At 47.0% G+C, this 17,093-nt stretch overlaps 1 protein-coding gene across 2 annotated transcripts in view; it reads right to left on the reverse strand.

Moving 5' to 3' along the window:
* The window catches only part of GRIK3 (glutamate ionotropic receptor kainate type subunit 3), a 314,080-nt gene that overhangs the window by 122,312 nt on the left and 174,675 nt on the right, over window positions 1-17,093 (reverse strand). For both annotated transcript variants that reach the window (XM_006134255.5, XM_075908606.2), the window contains exons 3-5: window positions 13,427-13,684; window positions 12,018-12,199; window positions 4,399-4,452 (exon numbers count right to left, since the gene is read on the reverse strand). In XM_006134255.5, coding sequence (XP_006134317.2) covers window positions 4,399-4,452; window positions 12,018-12,199; window positions 13,427-13,684 — 494 coding nt within the window. The remainder of the gene's footprint in view (window positions 1-4,398; window positions 4,453-12,017; window positions 12,200-13,426; window positions 13,685-17,093) is intronic.

The raw sequence follows: 17,093 nt of genomic DNA on the forward strand, positions 1-17,093 counted from the left end.
GGGTTAGTCCATTGCTCAGCCCGAGTGGAATCATTTTTGTATTCCGCACTGTACCAGCAATCAGAATTTTTAGACCCAGACTATATTTTTTAGTGCTTTGGAGGAAAAGATACGGTGAATTCCTTTGAGGCTAGCAGATTCCCTTTCACAGCTTTAACTGTACACAGCAAAGTCCAGCCAGCCAGCTCCAGCTGACCTCCAGGACCTCATCTCTCTCTATTCCCTTCTCTGCCACCCCTCCTGCATGGGCTTCCTTTCGGACCATGTTCGTATGTTGGGTGTGGCTATTTCCAGTAGCCCTTCACTCCCCCAAGGACCTGATTTAGGCCAACCTGAGCTTTTTACTCTCCTTCATCTCCGCAGAAATCTGAGTCTCCTGCTTCTAGAGAGAAAAGGACAATTAAGAATTCAAGCAGAGTTGCAAAAATTGCAAGGAAAAATAATCACCAGATTAGTTCCTCCCAGACCTTCATCTCCTGCCTCTCCAATATCTGCAACTTGGAGCATCTGTTTCCATTTTCCAGCTCATCTACCTTTTCCTTCAGTCAGACTCTGGTGCTTCAGATTCGTCCCTCCACCCTCGTTCTGGGGAACAGGGCTTGTCAGAGTTACCGAGCAGCTTCTACATCCCTGATGTTTCCCGGCCAAAGGGTCCTAGCGGAAGCTCTGCTTCCCAGGACAGACTTCACAGAGCTCTATCGTGTCACAGGAAGGGGCAGGAATCTTGTTGTGGTCCAAATCTGGTGACCGCATCTGTGCTGACCAATCCCCTTTGACTTCAGGGGTGTTCTTTGGGGCTGGCAGGGTTGGCAGATGGGGCCTGTGACTGGAGGTCACCTCGTGCCATGGGGTCCTGAATTTGGTGTAGGCCTCTAGACACTACTGCAGTGAGTAGGAGGTCAGGCAGGTGGTGTTTCAATACCATCCACTCCCCTTTCCAATGTGCAACTTAACAGGGACAGCTGAAAGCCAGTCCAGTTTAATGGAGGTGCCTAATGATTAGGGTAATGAGGTTTGATTTTAATTTAGGTGCCAGGAAAACCAGGGCCCACCCAGTCACCTCCAGGCCTTCTGTCTCCTGACCTCATTTCCCTCAACCCTGGTTGTCCTAGAGTGGATCCCGCATTTACCAGCGGCCACCTCAATTCCCCAGCTGTGCAATTCCCCACTTGGGCTTCTAGCTCTGTAAGGAGTCCTTCTGGTACTTCACTCTTGCTTTGAAGCGCACACAGCCACAGATTGCTTGGGCGTTAAGCACGAGCCCTCTTCAGAGCTGCCCAATGCGGGGAGGAGATCTTGAGCTCCACTGGATCAGTGGAGTACGTCGCTCTTTTCCCCTTTATTCTTGCCCCTCGGCCAGTGTACGCTCCCACTTGATGAGGTGCTGTTTAACAGGGATGCAGGGCATGTTCTGAACTCGGTGCACAGACCCTAAGCACAGTTGGTGTGAATCCCCGGCTTTCCTTAACTATGTAGCCTAGGAAGGGGGTATGGAGTATTGGGGATAAGGCTCACCAGCCTGATCAGAAGTTCATTCTCTATCCCATCTTACAGTGGGGTGGAACCATAAGATTCCCCCTCTGCAGACGATCGACAGCAATTACACTGTAAATCAGGAAATGCAACGAAAACCAATTTTATTGCCACTTGGAATGATGATTATAAAAACTACAACAAATATGGCAGTAAGAACACAGATTACTGAATACCTTCCCCAGATGGTATTAACAAAATCAAACTAAAACTTATCTAGGTATACGGAGATTAATCATTTAACAATATCTTATATCCACAGGATCTTAATGTTTCCAAAGGCTGGGCATGGAAGGACCAGCCTCCCTTTTCCTGAAAGGCCTTGGAGTAGGTAAAAGCAAAACTTAAAAGCAAAACTTAAACAAAATAAGAGAAGCAAGATAGAAATACAGACAGAATAGAGATAAGTATTTGGTTTCTGACCTTAAGATAAACAACGCTCCGGAATGGGCCCTGTCAGCTAGGGCTGAAGCAGCAGCCCCAAACTCCCAATTTTCTGGGTCTATATACTCTTTTTGGCACCACAATATTCCGGATGTTCAACCCCTTGCCCAGAGTTGGGCTTGGTACCCTAAGATTTCTGTGGGTGCTATCTCAGATTGGAAAAAATACGGAGGGGAGTCCATTAATATGTATGAGACATAAATGACATTTTCTTGGGTCACATCCCAGAACGGCCAAAAAGAAGCAGGAACCTGCGGTTTCATCCAGGAAATCTGGCACCTGAGTTTTTCAAAACCAGTTAATACTAGTTGGCAGATTTTCCTGTTGGTTCCAATTAAAATTAAGAAATAACCAGTCACGCCACAAAAATCTCTTGCCTAACACACCTCGGGTATGTCCAGACTGCATCCCTCTGTCGGCAGAGGGATGCAGATTAGGCAGGTTGACATTGCAAATGAGGCAAGGATTTAAATATCCCGTGCCCAATTTGCATAAAAATGGCCACCACGTTTTGCCAACTCAGCACCTTGTCGGCAAAAAGCGGCAGTCTAGAGGGAGATCTGTTGAGAAAGAAAGATTTTTTTGACAGATTCCTTATGCCTCCTGCAAGGAGGTTTACAGGATCTGTCGAAAAAGGCTTTCTTTCTCAACAGATCCCCCTGTAGACTGCTGCTTATTTAAATCCCGGCCTCATTTGCAATGTCGACCTGCCTAATCTGCATCCCTCTGCCAACAGAGGGATGCCGTCTAGACTTAGCTCTCTTGGAAAATACCAAAAAAATAAAGCTTAACTTATTAATAAAGCTACCATCTTTTCCATATATATTTTTGCTAAAGCTACAAAGTTAACTTTGTAGGTTCCTTGCGTTACTAGCTATCTATTAAAAACAAGATAGAATAGGGCAGATATAATTTGGCAGGCTACAACTACCCTCAGCCAGCTGCAGTAGGGAGATTGCCTTTTGTATGGACACCATCCTACAAGTCTCAAGTCCCACTGATCCCAACTGGACCTGAAAGTACCAAGCATCTTGCTGGATTCAACCCTCAATCTTCTGCTTGACACTAAACAGCCTCTCAGTGCATCTTGCAGGATCCTGGCTCCCATTTCTCTTCAGAGGAAGATCGGGGGCGGGGCGGGGAGGAGGACCTGCATGCCGAACTCAACACATGGCATGGAATGCTTCAACTGTTGTCCGAGGAGCAAAGCGAATACCGTGCGCTCAGCCCGCACGAGGGACCTTTCAGAAACATTCACCATCACAACATAGACTAATTCATTAGCACCCCATGGGGCTAGTGCAGTCGAAGCTGGAGAATGTGCATGACACGCTAGGAAAACATTGCCGTCAGGAACAGTAGATTAAAACATCTTCCCCATGGTGTAACTTCTTTCTGGAAAGTGGCATTCATTGTGATTGCTTATCTATTAATTTATTATCATTCTTCCCCCTCCCCCGCCCCACACACCTCCAGGCTTTACCTACCCGAGATGTACTAGGCTCAGCTGGGGCTGATTAATAGGAAGTTATCTGGGAACTGCTTAAAGCTGCCTGGAATAGATAATGGCAGTCGGAGTAATTAAAATGTCTTTTGCATTTGAAAAATAAGTTGGGCACATTTTAAGGGTTAGTCTATTATGTTTCTTTCCTAAAGGGGAAAGATAAATGAATTTAACATTATACCAAATTCAGGAGAGAGAGTCCTAGACAATAACATCCTAAATTAAAACAACAACAACTAAAATAAAACACATGCCAAGAAAGATGTCTCAGAGTCAGAGGGGAACTGGCCCATGTTTAATGAGACTGAAGAGAATTTCAAGATGAGGAGTTCTTATGCAAAATAAACCTGCCATGTAGAACTATTGACTGCCGGGAGGAGGATTAGGCTGCAGTTCTCAGGCAGAGAGGTTCCCATCGACAGTTGAATTTCAGCACCCACAAATCCCATCCCCTAAGGATAAGGCCCTTGTGCACAAGGCTCAGCTTTCGGCCTGAGAGCAGTCGCACAGAGATCAAAATTATGGGAAGAAATTGTTGAATCTATGTGATGGGCCTGGCTCTCTTCGCGCCTTCACTCATGCATATCCGGAGTAACTCCAGAGAAACGAATGTGGTGGAGAGGTGAAAAGCAGCGTGAGAGGAGAATCAAGGTGTCTGTTATCGGGAGCTGTGATGTGATGCTTCAGTGAGATGGCGGGTTTAAAAAAACCCAAAAAACCTGACTTTAGACCAAAGCTAAGTAAAACCTCCTGGTCACTGGTATGTTAATAGACGTCCACTCCCTTCCCTACTCCCACAGTGACACCCCCAGAGAAAAGCATTCTGTATGGCTCTTGGACTACACACAGCACCTGCTCACATTCCATTCACGGCCCGCGGGGACAGGACAGGGAGTGGCATCGATTGGATACTTTACCAGAGTGGTGAAGATGAAGTGGTAGTATTCGGTCATCATTCCCATCGCCATGGCCTGGAGAAGAGGGGCGGGAGGGGAGAGGAGAGTTAGCAAGATGGATGGTAAACGAGTGAAAGAAAAACACCGAAAGGCCCGAGACATGCAGAGAGAGATAAACCGGGAAACGCATTTGGATTCTGGGTTGTTTCAGCAAAGCTCACAAGCGGAGGAGCGAGAGACTCGCCGTGCCCCCAGGCAAGGCTGGGGAGGCCGGCTCTGTGCTCCAGGAAGGGGCGGGGTCTCTGGCAGAAGGGGTGGGGCTAGGGCTCCAGCGGCTAGTTAAAAAGCCCAGGACTCCATCCTGCACAGCTGTCACAATACAGCAGCATCCGGACCCTTTTGAATCACTGGGCACCGTGGTAGTTGCCCCCTTTGCGCCCCCCCCTTCTTAAAGCATGAGCTTAACTTTAAGACCCTTGCGACCCGTTATAAACAGGTGCTGAGCACAACAAGCTTTCAATGGGGGACAGAGCACCAGCAATGAGAAAAATCCAGACTTTATTGCAACTGTTGCACATCCTCCCACATCCTATACCACGTGACATCACAACTCTGACTCTCAGCTTGCCGCTGCTGGCTTGGCTGGAACAGAGGGAGAAAGATACTCTGTAGTGTTTACTTCTCAAGGCATTTGGACATGATGGAGATGGGCAACATGATAAAAACCGATGCAGACAGGCAAACAGCCCATGTATCAGAGAAAGGCTGCTGTGTGTTGATCTGACACAGGGAAGAGTATAGCTTTTTACACCTTAAGTTTGTATTTGCATTACTGTGCATTTGTCTACCCAGTTCATACAACCAATTCAAAAGTGACTGTGCCCCTTCTTTCTGCACATAATCAGGGGATTATCATTAGCCTTTGGAACTCTAATTGGGAATATTTTGGGGGTCAGTGAAAGTCCGAGGGCAAGGAAAGTGGAGGGAAGCCAGGCAGCTGTTCTGAATTATTCTATCAAGGAAGTCAAATCAATTAGTATACAGTTAAAACTGCTTGATGGAGTGAAGCAGCTCCAGCAATAGTGAGAGCAAGAGACGGCACCCAGGAAACTGTTCGCTATTTCCAAAAAGCAGTGCAGTCAATCATAACAGTTGGATGGGATAAAGGGCGAGAGTTTCTGGCAGGGAGCTGGAACCACAAATCTCCAGAAAAAAAAAAAACCAACCGACTTTATTCTTCATAGCTGCCCCAACTCCTTCAGTCTGCGGGGAAATACCAGGTCAGCATCTTTGAATCGGCAGGTGTAAAGCAGTGTCCAACAAACAGAGGCAATATTTTAGTGTTTCCTTCTGCAGCTAATCTTTGAGATGCAAAGGGAGCAAAAAGGTCCAAACAGCAATTTTTGGACCAGAAAGTGCCTGGAGCGAAGTACCAAATCCATTCCCCTGGCAGCAGAGCATAGTGTATCTAGGAAAGGAAACCTCCTGGAAAGGTCTTCAAAAACAGAAGGCATGTGTGAGTTTTTGGATAGGGCCTTGAGTGTTTCAGTGTGCTTTTAGGGAAAGCAAGTTTAGGAGTCCTTTAACATTTTAAACAGCCACCCTGTCTCCGCTAACCTCAGGGAACGCATGCTTCTCTTTGCTTTCTGTTTGGTTCTGCTAAAATTATTAGGGCAGAATTTATCTCAGAGGAAGAGAAGGACAGTTTGAAAAGAAGCAGGGGGTTAGCAAACATGGGAAGAAGGCCAATCCAGATCACATGGCTTAGAAACTCAGAATCTGAAGTGGGAAGTTCTCTTGAATTCCTTCCCTTGACCCGGATGCCTTTAAAAAACATGGTGCTGTTAATGCAAAAACAATCAGGTCTCTGGTATAAGTAGACAATTTCAAGGTAGAAAGCAACGAGGCTGTAATTCTCCAAGTCATTCCTGATGGCAAATGTTAATATCTTGGGGCCCAATCCTGCCATCAGATTCATCCACCAGCCTCCGACTGGTGCAACACATTGAGTCTGAATGTAGAAAATGCCTCTGCTTTTGTAAAGTTAAAAGAACAACGTAGACAGGGTGTCAACAAACATCTGGCGGGGAAGAGAGGGGGAGCGGTTTTGAAATTAGGACCATGACGAGGAGGAGTTAAGCAATCCACTGCCAAACAACTGCCAAGGAGGAAGAGAGAAAACAGTTGGGCATTCAGGGGGTGTCTACACCAGGAAATTTAGAAATAAATGAATTCAAAATAACTCCCAAAATAACAAAATAAAAATAGTAAGTCCGTCCTCGAAGGCCAGCTCCATTATTGTGGATGGGCTGCCTTGACTTAAAGCCCCAAGAAGCACTGAAGAGCAATTACTTTAAATAACTTTGGGGAGTCATTATTTCAAAATTGCAGCACTGGAGCGTCCACACTGCTGCTCTTTCAAAATTAGCGTTATTCCCTGAAGAAAGCAAGAGTACAGATTTCAAAATACAGGCAGACCCCGACTTACGCGGATCCGACTTATGTCGGATCCGCACTTACGAACGGGGCTTTTCTCGCCCCGGAGCTCACGGGCGGCAGGTCACCACCCGTGTCCTCCAGGGTGAGAAAAGCTTCTCCCGGTCTCCCTGATCTGCTGGGGGGGTCCAGCAAAGCCGCTGGACCCCCCCAGCAGACCAGGGACACCCGAGCAAAGCCACCGCCTGGGCGGCTTTGCTCGTTTGCCCGGGAGCAAAGCCGCCCAGGCGGCGGCTTTGCTCTGGTGTCCCTGGTCTGCTGGGGGGGTCCAGCGGCTTTGCTGGACCCCCCCCCAGCAGACCAGGGGGACAGGAGCAAAGCCGCGGAGCACGCCCGCAGGGGGACAGCTCAAGCGCGCCCGGGCTGTCCCACTGCGGCCATGCTCCGCAGCTTTGCTCTCCGTCTCCCTGGTCTTTGCAGCGCCGCTCCGGACCAACCCGGCAGCACCCCAGCTGCTCTGTCCTAGGCGTCCTGATTCAGCCGCTGCTGGTCAGTTTCAGCAGCAGCTGAATCAGGACACCTGGGGCAGAGCAGCTGGGGTGCTGCTGGGTTGCTTCAGTAGCGTCAAGGAGCCGCGCTACTGGAGCAACCCAGCAGCACCCCAGCTGCTCTGCCCCAGGCGTCCCCAAGTCAGCCGCTGCTGAAACTGGCCAGCGGCTGACTACAGGAAGCCCGAGGCAGAGTTGCTCGCCCCAGGCTTCCTGGAATCAACTGCTGATCAGTTTCAGTAGCAGCTGACTTGGGGATGCCTGGGTTTCTTAAGTTGAATCTGTATGTAAGTCAGAACTGGCATCCAGATTCAGCCGCGGTTGAAACTGATCAGTTTCAGCAGCGGCTGATGCCAGTTCCGACTTACATACAGATTCAACTTAAGAACAAACCTACAGTCCCTATCTTGTACGTAACCTGGGGACTGCCTGTAACCAGCCTGCTATTTTGAACTAACGGGCTTGATAGTGCGGATGCTCCGTTTATTTTGAAATTAGGGAGTTACTTTGAAATAACCCCCTTGGGTAGACCAAGGCTCAGAGAGCAGGTGTGTTCCCAAACTAGTGAGCAGAGATGAAAGAAACCTGGCAATGTTGGATTCACTTCTCTAGCCAAATTATAGGGCAAGAGGATAAACTAGTAAAAACTTTAACTCTCCAGCACTCTCCCAGGAAATGCCCCACCTGCTGACGGGGAATGTGGTCGTTTCCTATGTGTTCTCTGTGCTATTGGAGCTACGAGGATAGTCCTCCATGGGTTAGTGTGGTCTAAAATTACTGCCATGGGAAACTCTGAGCTACCTTGATGCTATAATTGCTAAGGGGATATTTTTAATGCAGATGCTAAGTGGTTTGGGATCCAGGTTTTCAAATGTGATCCAGGATGCCCAAAGTGGGCCACCTCCTACGGGCCTGGTTTGCAGAGACTTTTGAAAATCAGACTCTGTCAAGGCATCTCAAGCTGGACACCGAAAAATCAGGAGTCACTTTTGGAAATCTTGTCCTCAAGCTACGTTATTGAAGGGGGCAGCATGGCAGGATTCCTCTGCATGGCAAATCGGTGCTGTGCAATAGGTGAACTCAGAGCACTTGTCCTGACACAGGAAGCAAAAGCTGTAGATCAAACTTTCGTGTGGCTTAATTGGCATGTTTATTGAAGTAACCCAGGCTGTGTCTAGACGACGCCTCTCTGTCGACAGAGAGATGTAGATTAGGCACATTGAAATGACTAATGAAACAGGGATTTAAATATCCCATGCTTTATTAGCATAAACATGGCCGCCACTTTTTTTTTTAAATGGAACTTTAAAAAAAAAAAAAAAACACACACACACAACAACCAGCAGTCTAGGTGCGGATCTGTCGAAAATAAACCCTTTTTTGACAGATCCTATATTCCTCAAAAAATGAGGTTTACAGGATCTGTCGAAAAAGGGTTTATGTTCGACAGAGCTGCGTCTAGACTGCGAGGTTTTTTTCAAAAAAGCTCAGTTTCGAAAAAAAGTGGCAGCCATGTTTATGCTAATGAAGCACAGGATATTTAAATCCCATGCTTTATTAGCAATTTCAAGGTGCTTGATTTGCATCCCTCTGTCGACAGAGAGATGCAGTCTAGACGTAGACCTAGAAGGGAATAATACGCAGAAGCTACTACTGGTTGAACTTCTCTAGTCCGGCACTCTATGCCCAGCAACATCCATGGTCCGGCATGATTTTAGTTGGCTGGATGTCCAGTTATGGGCATGGCCAAGTTTCCTGCAGTCCCAGCAAGTTTGTTTACAGCCACCAGTCCTGGCTCTTAGTACTCTGTGCTGTGATTTAGCTCTAATTTACCCCTGAATATCTTCTAAGAGCCCAGGGAGCAGTGGAAGGGTGGGTAATGCTGCTAGACAATATTGAACTACCGTGGTTCAGCAAATTCTCTGGTCCCATAATGGTCAGGTCTCAGAGGTGCTGGACTAGAGAGGTTCAACCTGTCCTGTGTATTATTCCTGATTCTGAATTGTATCCCTTTTGCACAAACATGTGATGCTTGAAGCATGGTTCCTGTACTTCGGGTTGTCCTCCCTGCCCCACGCACCATCCCACCCCTCTAATGCAAAGGAACAGAAGCCTACCATTCTAATCTGGCATTATTTCACAGTCACTGTGTAGTGGTGTAGAGGCCTGTAGAAATTACAAGGGAAGAGCTGACTGGACTCAATCTCCCTAGCCCATCTTATGGAGAGCAAGGCTCTATTTCACGAGTGTCGTGATGCTCTCTGGCAGTCAGTAAAGATGCAGAACCTCTCCCCCGCCGGCTCCTCAATCTACCCCCTTCCAACTTTGAGAACCAATGGTACACAACAGGGAATTCTGTCCCTGCTAAACCAGTGCTGGTGCAAACACACACAAACGCCCGTTGAGGAGTTTGTAACACTCCTTCAGAGCTCTTAAGGTCATTTGGGGCTTGATCATGGACAACCAGCACCACTCTACAGCAGTGGTTCTCAACCCACTAACCACAGGCCTCTTGCGGCCCAATCAGCACAGAGGCAGCCCATGAGACATCCTCAGGAAGGATATATATTGTATGGATGTGGCTCCCTTAACACAATGGCTGCATCTAAACTGGCATGATTTTGCAGAAATACTTTTAACGGAAAAGTTTTTCCGTTAAAAGTATTTCCACAAAAGCGCGTCTAGATTAGCACTGATGCTTTTGCACAAAAGCATCCGTGCCCAGTCTAGACGCGATTTCACGCAAGAAAGCCCCAATCGCCATTTTAGCCATCGGGGCTTTTTTGCACAAAACAGTTCTTCCCTGTCTACACTGGCCCTCTTGTGCAAGTATTCTTGCACAAGAGGGCTTTTTCCCGAGCGGGAGAGTGAAAGTATTTGCTCAAGAAGCACTGATTTTGTACATTACAGAGTCAGTGCTCTTGCGCAAATTCAAGCGGCCAGTGTAGACAGCTGGCAAGTTTTTGCGCAAAATCTTGCCAGTCTAGACGCACCCAGAGAGAGTTGCATAGGTGGCCCATAATGTACAATAGATTAAAACTAGGGTCTCTGCCTATAATCTCTACAGCAGTGGTTCTCAGTTTCCTGAATGGGGCGGTGGTGGAAAAAACCAACCATGTACAGGGAACCTATCAGCTTCCCGACTCCCATCCCACCCACCCTTTATCCTTGATACACAGTGATGAGCAGAGCAGATGGCACAATAAAATATAATAAACTGCATAATAAGTGAACAGCACCAAACACAGCGTGTTAAAATAATAGGCTGGGGATGCTTTGTGAAATAATCCCTCCCTGGCTTTCCAACCTCAGGCCATTTCCCCTCATTTTGCAGTAGCACTGGGGTTTCGCAGAATTCCCTCTCCTGTGCGCTGGGCTGCTTAATCCTTCAAGGGCAGAAAAGTTATTTAAACAATATGTTGGGTCTCCTAGAGATGGGATAAATTACACTTACATTTGCTGATTTTTTTTAAACTCTCCCAGGGCAGACATTTCTTACTATAATGGCATTTACTGAAGGGGGAGAGGAAGGGGTGAAGTCCAGGCTGGCTGGTGTATGACAGGCACAAATCAAGCCATAGGAAAAATGCTGGTCAATGGGAAATCACAGATATCTAGGCTCAAACTCGGAGACTTATCCAACATGCCAATCAAAAGACCAAGAAATGGGGTCATCTTGGAATTCCAATTATGAACAGATGCATGTGTGTGTGTGTGTGTGTGTGTGTGTGTACACACCTGAACCAAAATGTAGCTTTCTACAAAATGTTCTTAGATGTGTGTACATGCTTTCCTCACAACAGACCTTCCCAAAATGTAGCAGCTCGTATAACGTTCCTGTGTGCGCGCCTACAGGGCCCGAGGCAGGACAGATGGAAAGACGACATGAAATCAGGAAGTAATAGAACATTTGCGCAGGGACGGGCCTAAATGAACAATGACAGAAGTGGCCAAGAGCAGAATTCTATTTGATACATTGGTTGGCAGAGGGAGAAACGAATGTTACACTCATGCAGGGCCGGAGAGCCACTTGCAACAGAGGCTTCCTGAGAAATGGCATGTGATGATATAGTTAAAGACTCAAGCCAAGGTGGTTGCACCCATTAATACCAGTCGAGGATCTGGATTTACGTTCTAACTAGAGCTGGTCAGATTTCTTCCCTTCCATCAAGTGGAAAATTTTGAGTTTTCCATGGATACATTTTTACTTTATTATTGGGGGTGGCGAGGTGGGGGGATGTTTCAAGAAAAGTTGAAATGTTCTGCAGAAGTCAGACACTTTTCTGAAACATTTGAGTCCAAAGCCTAATTTTGCACCCAAAAAGATTTGATGGAAAGTTTTTGGCCAGCCTTAATTTGAATACGAATGCATAAGAGCCAAGTCGGGATTACCAATGCAGCTCCAATGTGTGTCCAGTGTTCTGCCGTGAAACCAGACCATCTTGCAATATAGGTCTTTGTAGAAAGTCTGGATTTTTAGATGTACAAATCAAGAGTAGAGGAAGGGGCCTTTCCACATTGCCTGGAAGAGCCCAAGCCAACCATTTGCAGCTGTGAAAATGCCATATTTCTTGTGAAGGAAATGAGCATGAATTCCCTAGAGACTTCCCATTGTAACTGAGGGACCCCTCATGCTGCAGCCCTTCCGGTGCTCACCTGTTTGAGGATATGAGCTGCCATCAAGTGGCTGCAGTCGAAGATGATGCGGAATTCCCGGCCTCTCTTCATCTCTTTCAGCAGGGGCCTTGCATCCTCCGTGTCGATGGGCAGCTGGCGGATCTTCAGTCGGATGTTGTACCTTGATGGGGCCATGATAAGCTCCTGCAGCCTTATCAGGCCTTAGACAACAGAGTTTCCAAAAGACAAAAACCACAGCATTACGTAGGGCAGGCTGCTCTTGCCACTAGCTTTCCACTTCCACTGGGTTCCTCCAAAAAGTTTTACTGGGCGACTTAATTTTCATTCACACTTTGATTTCACAAGTTAATTCCCCTTCCCGATATGCAGCATTTTTAAAATGTCTAGCCAAACACCGGGTGCAGCTGGGCTGTGGATTAAAATTCCAAACACATCTCAGGAAGTTTTGCAACGTTTACTATAGCAGGAACCACGTTCCTAACGCCCACCCTCCATCTAGCTGAGAGCTAACCAGTATGCAAACTTCCCCCTCACACCCCCACCACTGTTGGGCCATATGGGATTGCCAGGACAGTCATGTCCACCTCCATGACCTCCATGACCTTGGGGTCATGCCCCTTCAAGTTAAGAGCAAGTGATCTAGGGAAAAGAGAAAGCATGACAACCAGCCAGCTCACAACTTAAAAATCTGCTTCATTCACTGTGCATAGATTAAAAAAAAGAAGAGGAAAAGTCCAATTAACTGAGACTTGAGTTAAACTGACTCTTTGGGGATAATTAATTCCAATCTGAAGAGAAGCGCCTCACCTCTGTCATATTATATTACTGCCATAATTGTGGCCAGAAAAAGAAAATAATCGGAGACTTTTTATTCTACCCCTTCATTCATTACCTTCCTCCGGAGAAAGCACAATTTTCTGCTGGCCCCAGCTAGTTAAAGTTATTAGGATCTAGCACGGCAAGAAGAAAGTGAAGAGAAGAGGGCAGAGATAACGCCACGTGTCCTTGTGCGAAATGGAAGCAGCAGTGCATCTGAACATGCCCCAGCCGGCAGCCATATCGCACTGAATTCTCCTCAGCACTTCCACTAAGAAAACTGTCTGGTTGTGTGAAATGCTCTTGAACCAGCCACCCCCCGGGTTCCTAGCTGGAAAGCCGTGCTTTGCTCCACGAGCAACAGCGCCTCTTCCTTGTATTTGATGGGATGAGCCAGGCCACAACGGCTTTCCAGGGCTCAGTTACAGAGCTCCGTGTCTGTGTGGCAGAACTCCGGGCCAGATTCTCTGCTCACGTACATTGACGCCAACGCTGCTGCCTTCATGGAACTGGCGCCAATTGGGACAAGCTGAGAATTTCATTCCTGAGGGCGACTGGGGAAAAAAACGGAACCCACAATAGAGGAGCTGTTTTGCTCTCCCTTCACCTACCTGTACTGTCGTCATACACAACGGTAGCTGACCTCCATTTCAAATACTGTACAAGGTCCAGAATGGCATGGCTGAGAGAAGCATAGTCGGGGTAAAGGTTGACATAGAAAGTGTCCTTGTTATCCAAAGGGTGATGCTTCCATCGCAGTTGTATATGGGGGACTTCCAGGGCATTGCAAATAGACTGAACCGCATTGGTACAGGAGCCTTGAGAAGGCCCAAATATTGCTACCACCCCCAGGGCAAGCTGGTCACAGGCTGGAACAGAAAAGGATGGAGACCGTCAGTACACCAGACAATACACCTGCCAAAGAGTCATTTCCCCTTTTTTGGTGGCCACACCATCAGCTGTGGAGAGTGGGCCACATCCACCCTGACTGAATGGACCATCTCAGACCTGGTCTTCCCCAACGTGACATCACACTCCCATCTTTGCATGGGTGTATATCCCTGCCAGACAGGAGCTCCCACGTCACATAACTGACAAGGCGGGTCCCAGCCCACGAAAGCTTAGGCCCAAATAAAGGCGTTAAGTCTTGAAGGTACCACAGGACTCCTCGCTGTTTTTCCTAAGATTGATTAACGTTGGGGAAGCCAATCCCACACAGCCTGTGTCACCAATGCAGGAATATTACAACTCTGGCGCTTTATCTTGGTACAGAGAAGAGATGTACAGGGATGGATGGTTAGACAGAAGCATCTGGGAACTAGGGATGTAAAATCCCAATTAATCAGTTAACCAGTTAACTGTTAAGTTAAGATAGTGTCGAAGCATCACCATTGATCTTTGCAGAGTTATTAGCAGGCCCAACTACTGCTTACAGTGATTAAGAACAATCAGGCTCTGCCCAAGTGACCATCATAGCAGAGACTGGAATAAACAGAGGTGGGCATAAAATTCCCATTGAATTGTTTTGAAAATTAAAAATGGCTTTTTGACCAAATGGAAATGTGCATCGAAAATAATTATTTTTGTTTTCAACTGGTGCAAGTTTTCATTACAAAGCTGAAAATCTAAGATACCGGCATTTCGGACTTTAAAAAAAACCTCACCCTGAATCTTCACAGAAAAAAGGATCCAATTATTTCCCAATCATCTCGTTACGAAAAACGATTGATTGCTCTTTGCACGATAAACAATGCCCATTTGGGAGGGGGGGCCTCCATAACGATTTGAATCCCAGCCAAATGAAACTTACCATCAGCACTCATGCTGTGAAAGGAACTTCCCCACCCCTCCTTCCATATAAACGTTATTTTAATTTATCCACTCTTTCCAGTGGACAGAAACTAGGGTTGGCTGGTTTGAGAGATTTGGGGATTTTGTTGTGGAGGCTTCATTTAGTTTGCTGTGAACTCGCGGTTTAAGCTTAAAACATAAATACTTTGCAGATACTTAGCAAAGACTAAGGCTTTGCCTGTTTTGTTACATTGAAATAATTTACATGTTGTTTATTCTGAAACACATGCAGCGATTATTTTTAAAAAGTAATATATCTCTCTATCTTTATAAATATCAAGCTCAGTAAGGACCATAGTTTAGGACAACAGTGGGCAGTAACCAGTCCACAGGACAGCTGTGGTTCACCTTGATTAGCTCCAAGCGACCGTACCTCTGGAGGTGCAGGTCAATACAGCACTGGAGCCCTGCCATGAGCAAATCCTGGTGAGCCGTGTCTGGATTTTTGCCCACCCTTGGTTTAGGGTGAAACCCTGAGGGTATGTCTACACTAGCTCGTTAGTTCGAGCTAGGCAGGGTAATTAGGGCAAGCGGAGTTGCAAATGAAGCCCGGGATTTAAATATCCCAGGCTTCATTTGCATGTTCTCGGGCGCCACCATTTTTAAATTCCCCTTCGTCCGAACTCTGTGCCCACGGCTACACGCGGCATGGAGTAGGTAGTTCGAATTAGAGATCCTAATTCGAACTACCTACTCCATGTTGCATGTAGCTGCAGGCACGGAGTTCGGACTAAGGAGGATTTAAAAATGGCGGCGCCCGGGAACATGCAAATGAAGCCCGGGATATTTAAATCCCAGGCTTCATTTGCAACTCCGCTTGCCCTAATTACCCTGCCTAGCTCGAACTAATGAGCTAGTGTAGACATACCCTGAGAGATTTACGAACAGTCACAGGATTAACTCTCTAGCCCTGATACATGTGAACTGTCCCTTTCTATTGGATTCTAGGGATGTGAAAGTGTAGCCATTTAAATGGGTAGCCAATTAAAGCATGAGCTTTAATTAATTAAGCATGAGCTTAATTGATTACCCAAAGAGCAACATGCGGCTTCCAGTCCAACTCTCAGAAAGTTGCCTGCCACTCCGTGCTGCTGCCTCTGTATCAGAGGCAGCAGCACAGAGCAGCAGGCGGGAGCCTGTACATACAGGGAGCCGGCTGAAAAGGCAGCTCCTGGAGTATACCAGCTCCCAGGGAGCTTACTGCTACCCTGTGTCTAACCCCTGAAAATGTCAGAGGTTACATGGTTAACAAATTACATACATGTTAACATCCCTAATTGACTCTGCCAGCTGAAACTGAGATCAGCGAGGCCAGTCACCTCACCGGACTATCAGGCCTTTCTAGGTTTACATGCTTTGCTATGGATCTAGAATCAAGCCCATGGAGGGGTATTTTACTCCTCTGTGCTACTCTGCTCAGAGACTTATCAGATACAGGACGACATCCTGATCCCATTGAAACAGGAGCATTTTGCCATATGGGGGCTAGAAATGTAATCGTATTTGTGGATAAATGCTACCATCAATCACCAGAGGGGACAGAACCCCAGATGTTCTGTGCAAAAAGGGGCAGATTCAATGGACTAGGTCAGCCAGCTTTAGCGGTGGCAGGTACTTAGCCTTTGCAGGAAAGTCACGGGATCGCGTACCAATTGAAATAAGCCTTTATGGGCCTGTTCCAGTCCTAGCAGCTCAGACCAAAGACTCTCTGGCACAGGGATGCTAATGAACTGAATGCCATCACCTATGTTAAACATAGCACCACCACAAGCTAGAGACTTGCATCCTGCAGCGTATGAGCTTCATTCAATTTGGCACTGCTTCCCGTCAGGTAGGGAGTGTGCCACACAGATATTCACTTGCACACTCACCCATGCAATTGCACGAGAGCCCTGCCATTGATTCCTGTGTGGTTTAACAGCCAGCAAAAATATTAAAGCTGCAGTGAAGATAGATAGGATGCTTACACCTCAGCCTAGCACAGTGCAGAGGTCACAAAACCTAGAGGAACTTCCAAGAGGACACTCCCCCCCCCATCCGAAAAATGCAAATATTGGCCTTGATTGCTGGTAGACTATGACAACCAATTACCAGCTTTGTCAATTGATGCCTTCCCTGGTCCGTGAATTCAGTCATGAGCTGACAGGCAAACTGCAACAAGAGCACTTGCTGTGCAGTCGTTTCTCCCTCCTGCCCTCCGGGCCTCCCTCACTAACAGCTGAAATCAATTGGTAGCCAACAACAATAATGACTGTCAGCCCTGGGAAGAAGGGAGTTGCAATCCCTCTATACTACTAGGCTGTATCTAGACTGCATCCCTTTTGCAGAAAAGGGATGCAGATTAGACAAAGCACAATTGCAAATGAAGCAGGGATTTAAATCTTCCCCGCTTCATTTACATAAACATGGCTGCCGCTTTTTTCCGGC

Source organism: Pelodiscus sinensis, chromosome 26 (assembly GCF_052426305.1).
Source record: "Pelodiscus sinensis isolate ZL-2025 chromosome 26, ASM5242630v1, whole genome shotgun sequence".
NCBI classification, from domain to species: domain Eukaryota; kingdom Metazoa; phylum Chordata; order Testudines; family Trionychidae; genus Pelodiscus; species Pelodiscus sinensis.